Genomic DNA, 18,751 nt, shown 5'->3' with positions numbered 1-18,751 from the left:
ATTATTGAGACATATTTGCCTTTCTTTTGGTGATGAAATTCTTTTGTCGCAAATATGTCGCATCCTGTTATTCTATATTAGTTATAGCTACGAAGAAAATTCGTCACAAATTATATTTTTCTTATTTTATTTAATAAAATACATATTGTTCAAGCATATATAAGATACTCTTAATAATAACTGAAATTCATAGAAATTAATATTCTACAAGATCCAAAATAGATACCAAAATAAAGTTAAGATTAAAACATTTACAATACTAAAATAAAGTTCAAATAAAAATAGTTAATTATTGAGAGACTGGAGAGTGAAGGTCATCATTAGAAAGCTATGCATGAACCTTGTTAATACCAAAATATCTACAATACCAAAATAAAATTCAAATAAAAATAGTTAACTACTGAGATACTGGAGAGTGGAGGTCATCATCAGAAAGCGATGCATGAACCTCGTTAATATTAGTAGGAGGAGGAGGAACTGGAGGTGCCCTAGCTGATGGGTGATCGGTATGATTATCTTGCACATGTGATGGTGAAGCTATCAATCCTCTTACTTGCTGAGCCAACACAGGAAGCATGTGATCAGTCAGTACAAGAACCATATGATCAGTCAATGCAGGAATCAATCGCATCACTAACTCATCCAAATTCGCCATCGGAGCTGACTGAGCATTCGGAGGTGCTGATGATGAAGAAGCATCAGATGATCTAGAAGAGGCACGAAGATTCGGCCCATAGAAATATTTTGCTTGAGATCCAAGACCATATTTTCTTCTCTTCTTTTTCCCTCCCGCGACTTGATAAAATGCTAAAGATTGATCAATATCAGATTGAATTTGTATTTTTTGCTGTAATATTTACTGATATTTTTTCGGTAAATTCCATAATAATTAGTGAAATTCATTAATGATGAAGATGAACATTAGGGGAAAAGAAATGATAAAAGCATAAATAAGTTACCTGTTAAGTTCTTCATTCAAACAAAAGTTAGCAAATATCATCTTTAGGACTGAAATAGGTGTTAAACAAGTAGTTCAAGTAGGACGTTAATGTCACATACAAAGTCAGTAAAATTATAGGATTTTGGACTTACATGTACAAGTCAGGATCGCTTACTAACAAAAGATTTTTCATCATGACCATATGTATGGACGTGCAAGTGTAGCTCACTTGGTGTTGGATCTCGACCCTTTTCAATAGCCTATACAAAAACAAAGAACTTAATTTCCTTTGATAAGGTGAAACAGTTTACTAATGGAGGTACCAAGAAGGTATACAACAGTACTCATTTATTGAATTTCAGGTAGGTTCTTGGTTTACCATTTGATAAGTGTAGCTGCAAAATCCAGTTTAGTTTTGTGCTTCCTATTTTATATTTGGACTTTTTGATTGAACTCAGCTTATGTTATGTGTAGGAATCAACTATTGGTGCAGCATTTTTCTCGCAAACAGTAGCAGTAAATGATGCTACTACAAAATTTGAAATATGGGACACAACAGGCCAAGAGAGATACCACAGTCTTGCTCCAATGTATTACAGAGGAGCTGCAACTGCTATAATTATTTATGATATCACAAATCAAGTAACTTTCTCACCTGATTCCAACTATTCACTATAATTACTTGATATTGCTCTGAAAATATTTGCTAGCATGTGAACTTGTTAACTTAGTTTCTCAATTCTTTATTTTAGGCATCGTTTGATAGAGCAAAAATGTGGGTTCAGGAGCTTCAGGTGAAAAAGCGGGTTCACCTGAAAAACTAAAGATGCTTCGTGTTATTTGCATACATCACAAATATAACAAAGCCAGTCTATGATAGAGCAACAAAACTTAGCAAATATTACTACTTACTAATAATAAGTTACTGCTCCTCCGTTCCACTCAACCTATTAAGAAGCTGAAATATGTCTACTGAATTCTAGTGATTACCCCTTACGAAGAATATACTTACAAGTATCTTGCGATGTTCCCCAATGGTGACAGAGCCGCCCGTGTGAGTCCCAATGGAGATGGTAGTCCCGCCGCCACAACGATATTTTGCATTTATTTCTGATTTTTTGACACACTTAGGATCCTTCCATAGTTCCATTCAATTGCCTCACACATCTTTTGGAGCAAAATCTGGTTGAACTATATCCTTATCTTTTTTTATTTTGCATATAAAATCATAGTACCTTCTCGCTGCCTTACTTCACCGTAGGTGCTTCACTTCTCTATCAATCAAAGAATCCCAATAGAATGCCTTCTGAAATAATTTTGTAAAGTAGTAACATTAGTATACTATAAGATTACCACCAGAAGACAACTCATTAGTAAGGCATCTTTCCCCTTGATATATCCAAATAAAATAATTCTCAACAAATCCAAACTGCAAAAGGTGTAATCTAACGGTTTCAACATCCATGTATTTAATGTTGTGATATTTTTTACAAGGACATCTAACATTGTCACCACTCATGCTATTTCTTTGAGAACATGCAAACTGGAGAAATTTATCCTCGTCGAATATGAAACAAGAATTAATACCCCCTCGTCCATCCAACCTCTCATACATCCAACCACGCTTTAGATTCTCCATTTTCTTATTTAATGTTGAAATTAAAAAGACAAGCAGATATAATTTTTTTTGTAAGTAATAACACAAGAATAAAGTAAAGAGAAGATACACTTAATCTTACCAAACACCCAGAACTGCCTTTTTATGCACGAAGGAAAGAAACCAAATACATGACAGCAAAAAAACCCAAATAGTTACTTTTATTTTATAAGCCATAAATTATTAAAGAAAAAAAATATCACAGATACATCATGAAGCTAATGTAAGATTAAATAGATCACAAACAATCAGAATATCACAAATACATCCCTAGAAGTCACTATATATAAACAATCTCAAATACATCATAACATCACAAATACATCAAAAAGCTAATGTAATCTATGTGAATATTTTTAGATAAGAAAAAGCGAAAATTCTAAATAACATTGACATTTCATTTTAAGAAAGCGCTAATAAGAACAAGAAAAGAAGGGAGAGAGAGAAAGAGAGAGAGCGACAATAAAATATATGTCAACAAAATAAATTAAGATATATTTATAATTTAATAGAAATATACTAATACCTTAACTAATCCATGAGGAATCTTTGAGATTGTTTCGTTCCTTTTCCTGAAATGAAGCTGAACAAATATAAATTTAGTCAGATGCATGCAAAACAAATACCACATAGATTATTTTGCAATATGTAGAACCACAAAGGTACTAATAAATTTATTACAGAGATTATATTCATGTTTCTAGCTAGTTTCAGAAGACAAAATCAGGTATTGATGCAAAAAGCTACACAACTCATATGTCAAGAAAATAGGAAAAGAATGACAATCACGATCATGAAAAGGCTACGTATAAAGGAAACTCTGCTGAGAAATAACAAGGTGATTTAAGGACTTTATTGGATGAAAAGAAGAAGGCTGATATGGTGTCGTCTACTATTAACGGTGGTGATCATATGACTGAGAAGATGAAAGTAGGAGGAACGGGCTGGCAATCATCAAAACTCAATGCCACAATTGTTTGAGTTGCTGAAGTTCGAGTGGAGCATGGGGTTTCTTAGAGTACACCAGATGATTGGGTTGCTGTTACATGTGTTAAGGAAGCTGTTAAAAATATGCCTAATGTAATTGTAGTTCAAATTAAAATTGGACAAATTATTGAAAAGAAAACAGCTGGTGAAAATATTGTGTAGAGGAGTACGGATCTACGAAAAACTTATGATAAATCTAAAGCTCCTAGGGATATTCCTGCAGCTACAAATTTGGGGAGCAGGTGAATGCTACTAATGTTGTTTGCCTGCTTGGGATGTCGATCAATCAATTACACTTAAAAAAATGGATGTTGAAGCTGAGCAATCAGGCAACCATAGGGATATAGAAGCAAATGTGCATGCCAGAAATCTGTTGCAACAGGAAAAGAAAAAAGCTGGACATGAAAGTGTTCAAGTGGCTGAACATTCTAAATATCACGACCCAAAATCCCAGCACAGGCGTCGTGATGGCACCTAGTCTCTAAGACTAGGTAAGTCGATTTCAACTACCTTTTGAAGCCATTTTTTTTTAATTAAATAAATAATCAAAACTGACAGCGAAACAAATATGAATATACAACCTCCCAAGACTGGTAGTACTAAGTCACGAACTCTAACAGAATACATAGAATGATCACGAAGACCGAATATACAATACTGTTTGATTACAAGTTAACAGTACAATGAAATGAAAAGACTCCAAGGGACTGCAACGACCAAGAAGCTCTACCTTAAATCCTTACGATTCCGCTTTAACTCTTCTCAAGTCCGTTATCTTCAATACATGGCTCTGCACAAAATGTGAAGAAGTGTAGAGTAAGCACACCACAGCAGTGCCCAGTAAGTATCAAGACTAACCTCAATGGAGTAGAGATGAGGTACAGTCAAGACACTCACTAGTCTAATAACCTGTGCAATATGATATACAAAATAATAGGAAACAAATAATAATAAAGGCATGATAAAACAACCAATGATATGCACAACAGACAACAAGAATACCATTAATATAACTCAACAATTAATAAACACAACTATACTCAATTAAATCAAGACCTTCAAATAAATGTCTTTCACATAGTTCTTCCAGGTAACTCTCTTTCAAATATAATTTTCTCAAATAATTATTTTTCAAATATAATTCTTTCAATAAATCTTTTCAAATACAATTTCCTCAAATAAATATTTTTAATATAATTCTTTCAATTAAAAGGTCACCATGTGACACCTCATTTCATAATCATCAAAATACGGGTCTCAGCCTATTTTTGATTTTTCGTAAACACGGATCTCAACCCATTTTCATATTTTCACGACACCTCGTGCCCATAATTAAATCATCACATTTCTCCGACACCTCGTTCCCTCATTTCATATCACAACTGCACGGACAATTCACGTGCCAAATATCATTATCATTTTATCATAGCACCTCGTGCCCACATTTTATATCACAGCTGCACGGACAATTCACGTGGCAATATCCCCATTTCATATCACAATTCACGGCACCTCATGTCCACATTTCATTTTATAAACCGCCTGACAATAGCCACAGGCTCCCAATTTCAACATAAATCAGATTATTATCAATTTACTAACAACAAGACAAGTTGCAGAAGGTTTACAAATAACACAAGAAAATCACAACATCGCATAAAAATTGTCAACACTACAACCCCACATCATCACATATCGTCCCTGAAAATAGCCACCCTTATCGCTCCTATTTCCACCCTTATCGCTCTGCCCAAACAATATCAATAGCCACCCTTATCGCTCATATTGCCACCCTTATCGCTCCTTTCTTCTTCGCATTCGCGTTGCCTGGGCCGCGTTCGCGAAGGCTTGCCCTGCTCCTTCTTCGCGTTTGCGTCCACAGCTTCGCATTCTCAAAGGCCAAACCATCAGTCCCTTAAATTCCTCTTCGCGAACACGGGACTCCCTTCGCGTTCGCGAAGAAGGAAACCAGACTTCAACAACAACAGTCCAAACAACTCCAATTTCGTCTGAAACACACCCGAGCCCCTCAGGACCTCAACCAAACATAACATCAAGTCCCAAAACATCATACAGAGTTAGTCGAATTCTCAAATCACCTCAAACAATATCAAAACGACAAATCGTACCCCAAAGCAAAATCTATGAACTTTGAACTTTCAATTTCTATAACTTGTGCCAAAACAAATCAAATCAATCCGGAATGACTTCAACTTGTGCACACAAGTCATAATTAACATTATGGACCTACTCCAACTTCCGGAATCAGATTCCGACACAGATATCAAAAGTCCACTTCAGGTACAATTTTCCAAAAATTTGACTTTCGCTATTTCAAGTCTAAATTGGCTACAGACCTCAGATTCATAGTCTGGATACGCTTCTAAGTCCAAAATCACTCAATGGAGCTAACGGAACCGACGGAACTCCATTCCAGAGTCGTCTTCATGCAGTTCGACTATGGTCAAAATCCTAAGACTTAAGCTTCCGTCTTAGGAACTAAGTATCCCAAATCTCTCTGAATCATCCATAAATGAAACTCGACCACACACATGGGTCATAATACATATTACGAGGCTTCTCGAGACCTTAAGTCACTGAACGAGACGTTAATTCTTAAAACGATAAATCGGGTCGTTACATTCTCCACCTCTTAAACAAACGTTCGTCCTCGAACGTTCTAAGAATTATTCTGAGGTTACCGAATTGATAATTTTACTTTTAGACATAAACTCATGGTTGATTCTACGTTACCGCATTTGAGATAAGCTCGACAACATCATCTCACTTGAGATTATTTCTTTTATCCATATTTGTAAACTTTAAGATCAACTTCTTACACTCCAAACATTTTCAGAAAATTTGATTTTTCATCAACGCACGGTATTAGTCTCAACTGGTTATAGCAACTCGTGCCTATACACATCAACTTTCTTGATAGTGTTGAAGTACTTCAAAAAATTTCTGGGGTGCTTCATTCTCCCCTGCTTAGGATCATTCGCCCTTAAACAAATAACATAATTTGTCTCTTCTTTTGCAATTCTCAATCCTTCAAATTTTACTAACTCCCAAATTTTTCAGAAATTTCGGCAGAGTCTCCCCGGTAATTAGGCCTATTCACCTGCCAGAGTAACACCCAAACAACTCCTAACAACATATCCACAACCCAACAAAATACCACAGGGTATATATCAATAACATTAATCTCAGCATTGCCTTATCATAATGATATTAGGACATAAAGCACATCATAACGTGAGGCATGAAGACCTCATGATTACTTACTCTGATTAATGAGTCACATTTAATGCCACCTAGGCACTCACCTCATAGGCTAAAACTCAATTTTTACAGCACAAAAATGGATGAATATGAACAGAAAATATACAAGCATTATCAATTAAGCCTAACAGGCATGACTCCTTATTAATATTATTGCACAAATTAAATTTCACAAGGGAGAATTTTAAACTCATAAACATTTCACCACAAGGACCTCGTCCTTATATAACTTCCATCGCGGCTTGCAGCCCGGTTTAAATATTTCACATCATATATAAATTTCGAGGATCTCGTCCTCAACTCCGAATCACAAGTATTTTACACATTGTGCCAACTAAAATTTTCAATTTTCTTTCTTTCTTCTTTTCAATATATTTCATAAATAATTTTCACAACATATAATGAACCCTCCTACCGGTAGGGCATATAATTCATTAAAAAAAATTGGAATAAATTATTCCGAAACATATTAAACCCACTACCCGACTGTCCTCCACCTCTTAGGCGCCCACTACCCACCTGCCCTCCATCTCTAGCTGACCGTGCACGTGGAGTATCAACTGGAATAAAGCTTGTAGCTGGAGTATTCTGATGAAATCCACCCCTCCCTAGTCTGGGACAATCTCTCATGATATGCCTAGTATCACCACACTCATAACAACCCCTCTGAGGTCGCGGCTTCTCGTACTGAACCTGTGCCAAATAACTGGAATAACCACTGTAAGAATCTCGTGTTGGTGGTGCACTATAAAATGGAGCACCCCGAGTAATCTGATGTGCGGACTGAGCTGACCGGTTGCTCAAGTCTCCGCTATAATGGGTTCTTGCTGAAGAGTAAAATCCACTGAACCCTCTAGATCTTCGAGAAGTTTTGGCCTCCTTAGACTCCCTTTCCTCGCCTAAAACACCCTTAATCTTCCTTGCAATTTCCATTACTTGTTGAAATGGAGCATCAATTTGCAACTCTCTAGCCATACATATTTTAATATCATAATCGAACCCCTCAATGAATCTGCATAGCCGTTCTCTGATTGTCGGAACTAAGATAGGTGCATGACGGGCTAACTCACTGAACCTTATAGCATATTCTGACACTGTCATAGTACCCTGACGCAACCGTTCAAACTTTGTGCGCCACGCATCTCTGAGAATCTGGGGAACAAACTCTTTCAAGAATATTTCCGAAAATTGAGGCCAAGTTGGTGGTGTGGCATCGGCTGGTCTACCTTCTTCATAGATTTGCCACCACCAAAACGCTGCGTCTGATAGTTGAAATGTAGTAAAGGCAACTCCGCTCACCTCCACAATACCCATGGTGCGGCGAATACGGTGACAATTTTCTAGAAATTCTTGGGCATCCTCTATAGCTGTGCCACTGAAAGTAGGTGGACTATACCTCTTAAACCTTTCAAGTCTTTTTTGTTCTTTTTCAGATTCCTCGGGCCTGACCTCAAGTCAAATTGGAATAACAGGTTGTACTGGTACTATACCCGGAACCTGACCAACGAGAACCTGTTGCTCTGGAGTTGTGGTAGGAGCCTGAGCAACTCCCCCTAATCTGCGGAATGTTTGGTGTAACAGAGATCAATCCCGCCTGAGTTAATGTACCAAACATACTCAGGAACTGTACTAAAGTCTCCTGAAGTCCGGGGATAACAACAAGTTCTTCTGCTACCTGTAACCCAACTGGAGCTACTAGTGGCTCTTCAACTGTTGTTCTGACAGGTGCTCTACGTGCCCTTCCTCGATCTCTACCTCGGCCTCTACCTTGGCCCCGACCTCTTGCAGCCCTAGCAGTATGTGCAGATGCCTGCTCAGCTAACACAGTAGCACGTGTCCTCACCATATGTGAGATAATGGAGATACAAAGGTTCAAATTCAACAAATTTCGCACGAAAGGAATAAAAGAAATGGAAATTTCCTAACAGTTCTGTAGCCTCTCGAAGATAAGTACAGACGTCTCTGTACCGATCCGCAAGACCCTTCTACACTCGTTCATGACTCGTAGAACCAATGAACCTAGAGCTATGATACCAACTTGTCACGACCCAAAATCCCACCACAGGCGTCGTCATGGCACCTAGACTCTAAAACTAGGTAAGCCGATTTCAACTACCTTTTAAGCCATTTTGTTTTTTGAATTAAATAAATAATCAAAACTGACAACGGAACAAATATGAATATACAACCTTCCAAGACTGGTAGTACTGAGTCACGAACTCTAACTGAATACATAGAATGATTACGATGACCGAATATACAATACTGTTTGATTACAAGTTAACAGTACAATGAAATGAAAAGACTCCAAGGGACTGCGACGACCAAGCAGCTCTACCTTGAATCCTTACGATCCCGCTTTAACTCTGCTCAAGTCTGTTATCTTCAATACCTGGCTCTGCACAAAAATGTGCAGAAGTGTAGTATGAGTACGCAACGGTCGGTACCCATTAAGTATCAAGACTAACATCAATGGAGTAGAGACGAGGTACAGTCAAGACGTTCACTAGTCTAATCTAATAACCCGTGCAATATGATATACAAAATAATAGGAAACGAATAATAATAATAAAGGCAGGATAAAACAACCAGCGATATGCACAACAAACAACAAGAATACCATTAATATCACTCAACAATTAATAAACACAATTATACCCAATTAAATCAAGCCCTTCAAATAAATGTCTTTCACATAGTTCTTCCAAGTAACTCTCTTTCAAATTTAATTTTCTCAAATAATTATTTTTCAAACATAATTCTTTCAATAAATCTTTTCAAATATAATTTCTTCAAATAAATATCTTTAATAGAATTCTTTCAATTAAAAGGTCAACATGTGACACCTCATTTCATAATCATCAAAATACGAGTCTCAGCCCATTTTTTATTTTTCGTAAACATGGGTCTCATCCCATTTTCATATTTCCACGGCACCTCATGCCTATAATTAAATCATCATATTTTCCCGGCACCACGTGCCCTCATTTCATATCACAACTGCACGGACAATTCATGTGCCAAATATCATTATCATTTCATCACAGCACCTCGTGCCCACATTTTATATCACAACTGCACGGACAATTCACGTGCCAATATCCCCATTTCATATCATAATTCACGGCACCTCGTACCCACATTTCATTTTATAAACCGCCTGGCAATAGCCACAGGCTCCCAATTTCAACATAAATCAAATTATTATCAATTTACTAACATGACAAGTTACACAAGGTATAGAAATAACACAAGAAAATCACAACATCACATGAAAATTGTCAATACCACAACCCCACATCATCACATATCGTCCCTAACAATAGCCACCCTTATCGCTCCTATTGCCACCCTTATCGCTCATATAGCCACCTTTATCGCTCCGCCCAGACAATATTAATAGCCACCCTTATCGCTCCTATTGCCACCCTTATCGCTCCTTTCTTCTTTGCGTTCGCATTGCCTGGGCCGAACTCGCGAAGGCTTGCCCTGCTCCTTCTTCGCGTCCACAACTTCGCGATCGCGAAGGCCAAACCATCAGTCCCTCAAATTCCTCTTCCCGAACGCGGGACTTCCTTCGCGTTCGCGAAGAAGGAAACCAGACTTTAGCAACAGCAGTCCAAACAACTCCAATTTGGTCCGAAATCACCCCGAAATACACCCGAGCCCCTCGGGACCTCAACCAAACATACCATCAAGTCTCAAAACATCATACGAAGTTAGTCGAATTCTCAAATCACCTCAAAGAACATCAAAACGTCGAATCGCACCCCAAATAAAAATCTATGAACTTTGAACTTTCAATTTCTATAACTTGTGCCGAAACACATCAAATCAAACCGGAATGACTTCAAATTTTACACACAAGTCATAATTGACATTGTGGACCTACTCCAACTTCCGGAATCAGATTTCGACCCCGATATCAAAAGTCCACTTCCGGTCCAATTCTCCAAAAATTTGACTTTTGCCATTTCAAGTCTAAATTGGCAACAGACCTCAGATTCACACTCTGGACACATTCCTAAGTCCAAAATTACTCAACGGAGCTAACGGAACCGACGAAACTCCATTCCGGAGTCGTCTTGACATAGTTTCGACTATGGTCAAAATCCTAAGACTTAAGCTTCCGTCTTCGGGACTAAGTATCCCAAATCTCTCTGAATCATCCGTAAATCAAACTCGACCACACACATGGGTCATAATACATATTGCAAGGCTTCACGAGACCTTAAGTCACTAAACGGGGAGTTAATTTTTAAAACGACAAGTCGGGTCGTTACATTCTCCACCTCATAAACAAACGTTCATCCTCGAACATTCTAAGAATTATTCTGAGGTTACCGAATTGATAATTTTACTCTTACACATAAACTCACAGTTGATTCCACGTTACCGCATTTGAGATAAGACCGACAACATCATCTCACTTGAGATTACTTCTTTTATCTGTATTTGTAAACTTTAAGATCAACTTCTTACACTCCAAACATTTTCAGAAAATCCGATTTTTCATCAACGCACGGTATTAGTCTTAACTGGATGTAGCAACTCGTGCCTACACACATCAACTTTCTTGATAGTGTTAAAGTACTTCAAAAATTTTCTGGGGTGCTTTATTCTCCCCTGCGTAGGATCATTCGCTCTTAAACACATAACATAATTTGTCTCTTCTTTTGCAATTCTCAATCCTTCAAATTTTACTAACTCCCAAATTTTTCAGAAATTTCGACAGTCTCCCCTGTAATTGGGCCTATCCACCTGCCAGAGTAACACCAAAACAACTCCTAACAATATATCCACAACCCAACAAAATACCACAGGGTATATATCAATAACATTAATCTCATATTAACTATTACCTCGTTTCGAATTTTCACAACACTGACAACAGAACGTGAGGCATGAAGACCTCATGATTACTTACTCGGATTAATGAGTCACATTTAACGCCACTTGGGCACTCACCTCATAGGCTAAAACTCAATATTTACAGCACAAAAATGGATGAATATAAACAGAAAATATACAAGCATTATCAAATAATCCTAACAGCATGACTCTCTATTAATATTATTGCACAAATTAAATTTCACAAGGTAAAATTTTAAACACATAAATATTTTACCACAAGGACCTCGTCCTTATATAACTTCCATCGCGGCTTGCAGCCCAGTTTAAATATTTCACATCATATATAAAATTCGAGGATCTCGTCCTAAACTCCGAATCACAAGTATTTTGCACATTGTGCCAACTATAATTTTCAATTTCCTTTCTTTCTTCTTTTCAATATATTTCATAAACAATTTTCACAACATATAATGAACCCTCCTACCGGTAGGGCATATAATTCATAAAAAAAAAATTGGAATCAATTATTTCGAAACACATTAAACCCACTGTAGTGAATAATAAAAATTACTTTTAGGCTTATAGCCCTCAATGGTGTACCAAAAATAAAATGACAAATACGGGATCACATATTTAAATCTCCCCAAAGGGATAAACATATAAATGGGTCACAAATTTACGAAGCTCACCCATAAGTGGAGCATAATAGGAGGACTCACCTCAATATTCAGAACCGAATCAAATTAAGGAAAATAACCTTTTATAATAAAACCAGGATCGTACCTGTAACAACATCATCTCGTGTATTGGCCTCAGCCAAAACATAGCGATTATATCAACGGGTCGGGCCTCCACCTCTTAGGCACCCACTACCCGCCTGTCCTCCAACTATAGCTGACCGTAAACGTGGAGTATCAACTGGAATAAAGCTTGTAGCTAGAGTGTTCTGATGAAATCCACCCCTCCCAAGTCTGGGACAATCTCTCATGATATGCCTAGTATCACCACACTCATAACAATCCCTCTGAGGTCGCGACTGCTCGTATTGAGTCTGTGCCAAATAACTGGAATAACCACTGTAAGAATCTCGTGTCGGTGGTGCATTATAAACTGGAGCACCCCGAGTAATCTGATGTGCGGACTGAGCTGACCGGCTGCTCGACTCTCCGCTATAATGGGTTCTAGCTGAAGAGTAAAATCCACTGAACCTTATAGATCTTCGAGACCTTTTGGCCTCCTTAGACTCCCTTTCCTCGCCTAAAACACCCTCAATCTTCCTTGCAATTTCCACTACTTGTTGAAATGGAGCATCAGTTTGCAACTCTCGAGCCATACATATTTTAATATCATAATCGAGCCCCTCATTAAATCTGCGGACCCGTTCTCTGATTGTCGGAACTAAGATAAGTGCATGACGGGCTAACTCACTGAACCTGATAGCATATTCTAATATTGTCATAGTACCATGACGCAACCGTTCAAACTTTGTGCGCCACGCATCTCTGAGAGTCTGGGAACAAACTCTTACAAGAACATTTCCGAAAATTGAGCCCAAGTTGGTGGTGTGGCATCGGCTGGTCTACCTTCTTCACATATTTGCCACCACCGATACGCCGCGCCTGACAGTTGAAATGTAGTTAAGACGACTCTTCTCACCTCCACAATACCCATGGTACGGAGAAATACAGTGAAAATTTACTAGAAATTCTTAAGCATCCTCTGTAGCTGTGCCATTGAAAGTAGGTGGACTATACCTCTTAAACCTTTCAAGTCTCTTTTGTTCTTCTTCTGATGCCTCGGACTTGACCTCAGGTCGAACCGGAATAACAAGTTGTACCGGTACTACACCCGGAACCTGACCAACGGGAAACTGTTGCTATGGAGTTGTGGTAGGAGTCTGAGCTACTCCCCCAATCTGCGGAATGTTTGGTGCAATAGAGATCAAACCCGCCTGAGTTAATGTACCAAACATACTCAGGAACTGTACTAAAGTCTCCTGAAGTCCGGGGATAACAACAGGTGCTTCTGGTACCTATCCCCCAACTGGAGCTACTGGTGGCTCCTCAACTGTTGTTCTGACATGTGCTCTAGTCGTAGCACGTGCCCTTCCTCGGCCTCTAACTCGGTCCCGACCTCTTGCAGCCCTAGCATTATGTGCGGATATGCAGATGCCTGCTTAGCTAACCTAGTAGCACGTGTCCTCACCATCTGTGAGATAATGAAGATACAAAGGTTCAAATTCAACAAATTCTGCACGACAGGAATGAAAGAAATGGAAATTTCCTAACAGTTATGTAGCCTCTCGAAGATAAGTACAGACGTCTTCGTACCGATCCGCAAGACTCTACTAGACTCGTTCGTGACTCGTAGAACCTATGAACCTAGAGCTCTGATACCAACTTGTCACGACCCAAAATCCCACCACAGGCGTTGTGATGGCACCTAGTCTCTAAGACTAGGTAAGCCTATTTCAACTACCTTTTGAAACCATTTTTTTTAATTAAATAAATAATCAAAACTGACAACGGAACAAATATGAATATACAAGCTCCCAAGACTGGTAGTACTGAGTCATAAACTCTAACTGAATACATATGATCACGAGGACCGAATATACAATATTGTTTGATTACAAGTTAACAGTACAATGAAATGAAAAGACTCACAAGGGAATGCGACGACCAAGCAGCTCTACCTTGAATCCTTACGATCCCGCTTTAACTCTGCTCAAGTATGTTATCTTCAATACCTGGCTCTGCACAAAAATGTGCAGAAGTATACAGTGAGCACACCACAGCGGTGCCCAGTAAGTATCAAGACTAACCTCAATGGAGTAGAGACGAGGTATAGTCAAGACAGTCACTAGTCTAATAACCTGTGCAATATGATATACAAAATAATAGGAAACAAATAATAATAATAATAATAATAAAAATAATAATAATAATAATAATAATAATAATAATAATAATAAAGGCAGGATAAAACAACCAGCGATATGCACAACAGACAACAAGAATACCATTAATATCACTCAACAATTAATAAACACAATTACACCCAATTAAATCAAGCCCTTCAAATAAATGTCTTTCACATAGTTCTTCCAAGTAACTCTCTTTCAAATATAATTTTCTCAAATAATTATTTTTCAAACATAATTCTTTCAATAAATCTTTTCAAATACAATTTCTTCAAATAAATATCTTTAATAGAATTCTTTCAATTAAAAGGTCACCATGTGACACCTCATTTCATAATCATCAAAATACGAGTCTCAGCCCATTTTTTATTTTTCGTAAACATGGGTCTCATCCCATTTTCATATTTCCACGGCACCTCATGCCTATAATTAAATCATCATATTTCCCCGGCACCACGTGCCCTCATTTCATATCACAACTGCACGGACAATTCATGTGCCAAATATCATTATCATTTCATCACAGCACCTCGTGCCCACATTTTATATCACAACTGCACGGACAATTCACGTGCCAATATCCCCATTTCATATCATAATTCACGGCACCTCGTACCCACATTTCATTTTATAAACCGCCTGGCAATAGCCACAGGCTCCCAATTTCAACATAAATAAAATTATTATCAATTTACTAACAACATGACAAGTTGCACAAGGTATAGAAATAACACAAGAAAATCACAACATCACATGAAAATTGTCAACACCACAACCCCACATCATCACATATCATCCCTGACAATAGCCACCCTTATCGCTCCGCCCAGAAAATACCAATAGCCACCCTTTTCGCTCATATTGCCACACTTATCGCTCCTTTCTTCTTTGCGTTCGCGTTGCGTGGGCAATGTTCACGATGGCTTGCCCTGCTCCTTCTTCGCGTTCGCGTCCACAGCTTCGCATTTGCGAAGGCCAAACCATCAGTCCCTCAAATACCTATTAGGAAACGCGGGACTCCCTTCGCGTTCGCGAAGAAGGAAACCAGACTTCAGTAACAACAGTCCAAACAACTCCAATTTGGTCCTAAACCACCCTGAAACACACCCGAGCCTCTTGGGACCTCAACCAAACATACCATCAAGTCCCAAAACATCATACGAAGTTAGTTGAATTCTCAAATCATCTCAAACAATATCAAAACGATGAATCGCATCCCAAATCAAAATTTATGAACTTTGAACTTTCAATTTCTATAACTTGTGCCGAAACACATCAAATCAATCCGGAATGACTTCAAATGTTTCACACAAGTCATAATTGACATTATGGACCTACTCCAACTTCTGGAATTAGATTCCGACCCCGATATCAAAAGTCCACTTCCGGTCCAATTCTCCAAAAATTCGACTTTCGCCATTTCAAGCCTAAATTGGATACAGACCTCAGATTCACAGTCCGGACACGCTCCTAAGTCCAAAATCACTCAACGGAGCTAACGAAACTCTATTCCGGAGTCGTCTTCACACAGTTCCAAATACGGTCAAAATCCTAAGACATAAGCTTCCGTCTTAGGGACTAAGTATCCCAAATCTCTCTGAATTATCCGTAAATCAAACTCGACCACACACGCGGGTCATAATACATATTGCGAGGATTCTCGAGACCTTAAGTCACTGAGCGGGGCATTAATTCTTAAAACGACAAGTCGGGTCGTTACAGGAAGATTGGTACATCTACAACTAGCTTGAATGCCTATAAATTAAGCAACAATAAGGAGAAAAATATGGAGGAAGGATGGACTCGAGTAGCTTGCAAAAAGACTACTGCAAGTAAAAAAACAATTGGTCTAAATAAGGTGTTATCAATCCTACGTTAAGAAAAGATTTTGTTCTATGTTGTTCTCATATGATTTTTTTATTGTTTTCAAGTAAATGCAATTCTTAGTAACAAAACTAGGAATAAAACATAAGAAAGAAATTATCTGTGACTACTGGGTGTTATCAATCCTACGTTAAGAAAAGGATAAGAAACTCCTTACATGATATACAGGAGGTATAAAAGAGTAGCAAAACTCTAAGACTTCTAGTGCTCGAGTGAAGAACTGGTTACTGGGTAGATGCTAGAACTGGTTGATGTCAAAGCAATCTCAAAAGAAGGACAAAACAGTGTGAAAGTTCAGCAACAATGTAGAGTTTTGCAGCACTTCACCTTGAAGAAATTGGAAACCACGCACATCTCAAAACACCTAAATTCGATTTTAATAACCAAATATCACCAAAATTAGTATTAATCAAGAGTTCAACACAAAAGAAATCCTCAAATCATATTTTGCCAACAATAAATAGTAATAAAAATATACATTTATGCACAAATGAGATATACCCAAAATATGTCAACCTCTACTTCATATTTAACTTCACATACTACAAAGAAAAAGGGGGAAGAGACGAAAGCTTGATTTATTTTACATCTACCAAAGCCCTAAAAATTTTAATGTAGAAAAATTGCTAATAAACAGAGAAAGAAGCAGAGACATACCATTATTTTAGAAAAGAGTTGATGTAGTAACGCATCTGGGAAAATTAATGAAAGATTAGAGGAGAAGAATAAGAAGAAGCAAAGGGGCTGGTTTCTTAGTGTATTCTTCTGTGAGAAAGAAAGACCTTATTTTTTAGAAAGGGGCTGGTTTTTCGCTAAAGCAGAACACTTATTTTGTCGTAACCTTTTTTCCCTAAATACCAAGCGACAAAAACTTTCTGTAGCAACAAGGGTAAAGATACTCTCATTAATTAAAAATATTAGCAACATACACACTTCGTCACTACATCCGTCACTAATATGCAATAAATATTTTCACCAAATTTTCCTCACTTATTTTGTTGTTAAAATGAGGGCGCCAATTTTTAGCGACGGAGTTTTCAGTTTGTCGCTAATTTGTCGCTATATTAGATACTAATTATTTGGTTTACCTTTTTGCGATAAAGCTCTATTTCCGTAATTAATTCGTCGCTAAGTAGCGAGGGGAACATATTTGTCGCAAAATTTCGTCGCTAAATCGAGTTTTTTTGTACTGTACGGTATATTGGAAGGATAATATTGAAAGTCATCATAGAAGGATATTATGATTCTAGTTTGGGCAAGTAAGCTCCATGACTTATTGATTTAATAAGGGGTAATGAGATTCCACGTGTTTCTTTCATTATCAGCAATGTACGAAGGTTTTGGAATGAGGTTTGGCTTGATATAAAGTTAATACTATTACTGGGTTAGTTTGGAGTAGTTACTGTGATCGAAAATGGTGTTTCAAGCATGCGAGTTGTGTAGTATGTTAAGTTATTATATCTGGGGCTATGATTATGGCTTGATACAGCTTGTTCAGACTCATACAACATCTTGATGTGAGATTCAGGTCTTGAAAAGAAATTCCGAATGTTGGAAATTGAATTCCAAGGTTTATGGGCTAAGGTTGAAGTTATGATTTTTAATTATGTTGTGTTGTTAGTCCTATACAATTTACACAGCATAAGGTGGCATGGGATCACCCCCGGGTATGTGAGTGGTAGATAGAATAGTAATGTGATGGCTTGGAAACAACTCTTGGCACGTTCGAGGACGAATGTATATTTAAGTGGGGGAGAATGTAAAGACCTGGCCGGTCGTGTTGAGTATTATAACGACGTTCCCTCATTTACTTCTCAAGTTATTCTTTACAGTTGTTTTATAACTTACTGGGTTAGTTGGTTCGGGTCCGTAAGGATTTCGGAGTGAAATGAGACACTTAGTCTCATAAATGAAAACATAAGTTGGAAAAGTTGACTAGATATTGACTTATGCGTAAACGACCTCGGATTCAAATTCTGATGATTCTAATAGCTCCGTATGATGATTTTGGACTTAGGAGCGTGTATGAAAAAGTTTTTGGAAGTCCGTAGTAGAATTTGGCTTGAAATGGCGAAAGTTGAATTTTTTTGGAAGTTTGACCGGGAGTTGACTTTTTGATATCGGGGTTGAAATCTGATTCTGAAATTTTTTATAGGTCCGTTATGTCATTTATGACTTGTGTGCAAAATTTGAGGTCAATCGGACTTGATTTGATAGGTTCAGG

The 18,751-nt window shown here is 37.8% G+C and overlaps 1 protein-coding gene across 35 annotated transcripts; it reads right to left on the bottom strand.

The window, feature by feature from the left end:
- Nucleotides 1-270: 270 nt before the first annotated feature.
- LOC107782376 (uncharacterized) lies at nucleotides 271-17,383 on the bottom strand. Of its 35 annotated transcripts, none has more exons than XR_012699339.1 (8): nucleotides 17,185-17,383; nucleotides 16,685-16,891; nucleotides 14,387-14,475; nucleotides 4,315-4,374; nucleotides 3,124-3,180; nucleotides 2,176-2,246; nucleotides 1,953-2,050; nucleotides 271-1,200 (listed from the first exon to the last, which is right to left on the bottom strand). XR_012699339.1 is itself a non-coding variant. In XM_075230937.1 (8 exons), exons 7-8 carry the CDS (start codon nucleotides 973-975, stop codon nucleotides 398-400), a joined length of 426 nt encoding a protein of 141 aa, XP_075087038.1. In that variant the 5' UTR covers nucleotides 976-2,246; nucleotides 3,124-3,180; nucleotides 4,315-4,374; nucleotides 9,205-9,264; nucleotides 14,387-14,475; nucleotides 16,685-16,891; nucleotides 17,185-17,375; the 3' UTR covers nucleotides 271-397. The 35 variants fall into 35 exon arrangements, 18 of the variants coding, with proteins under 18 accessions (XP_075087038.1, XP_075087047.1, XP_075087034.1 ...); XR_012699333.1 differs by having other exon boundaries at nucleotides 271-1,008; nucleotides 1,093-1,200; nucleotides 1,596-2,246; nucleotides 17,185-17,382; XR_012699338.1 differs by having other exon boundaries at nucleotides 271-807; nucleotides 1,093-1,200; nucleotides 1,596-2,246; nucleotides 17,185-17,382.
- Nucleotides 17,384-18,751: the final 1,368 nt, after the last annotated feature.

This window comes from Nicotiana tabacum, chromosome 15 (assembly GCF_000715075.1).
Source record: "Nicotiana tabacum cultivar K326 chromosome 15, ASM71507v2, whole genome shotgun sequence".
Taxonomy (NCBI): Eukaryota; Viridiplantae; Streptophyta; class Magnoliopsida; order Solanales; family Solanaceae; genus Nicotiana; species Nicotiana tabacum.
The sequence above is the reverse complement of the archived record's forward strand: the minus strand, read 5'-3'. Positions and strand labels throughout refer to the sequence as shown.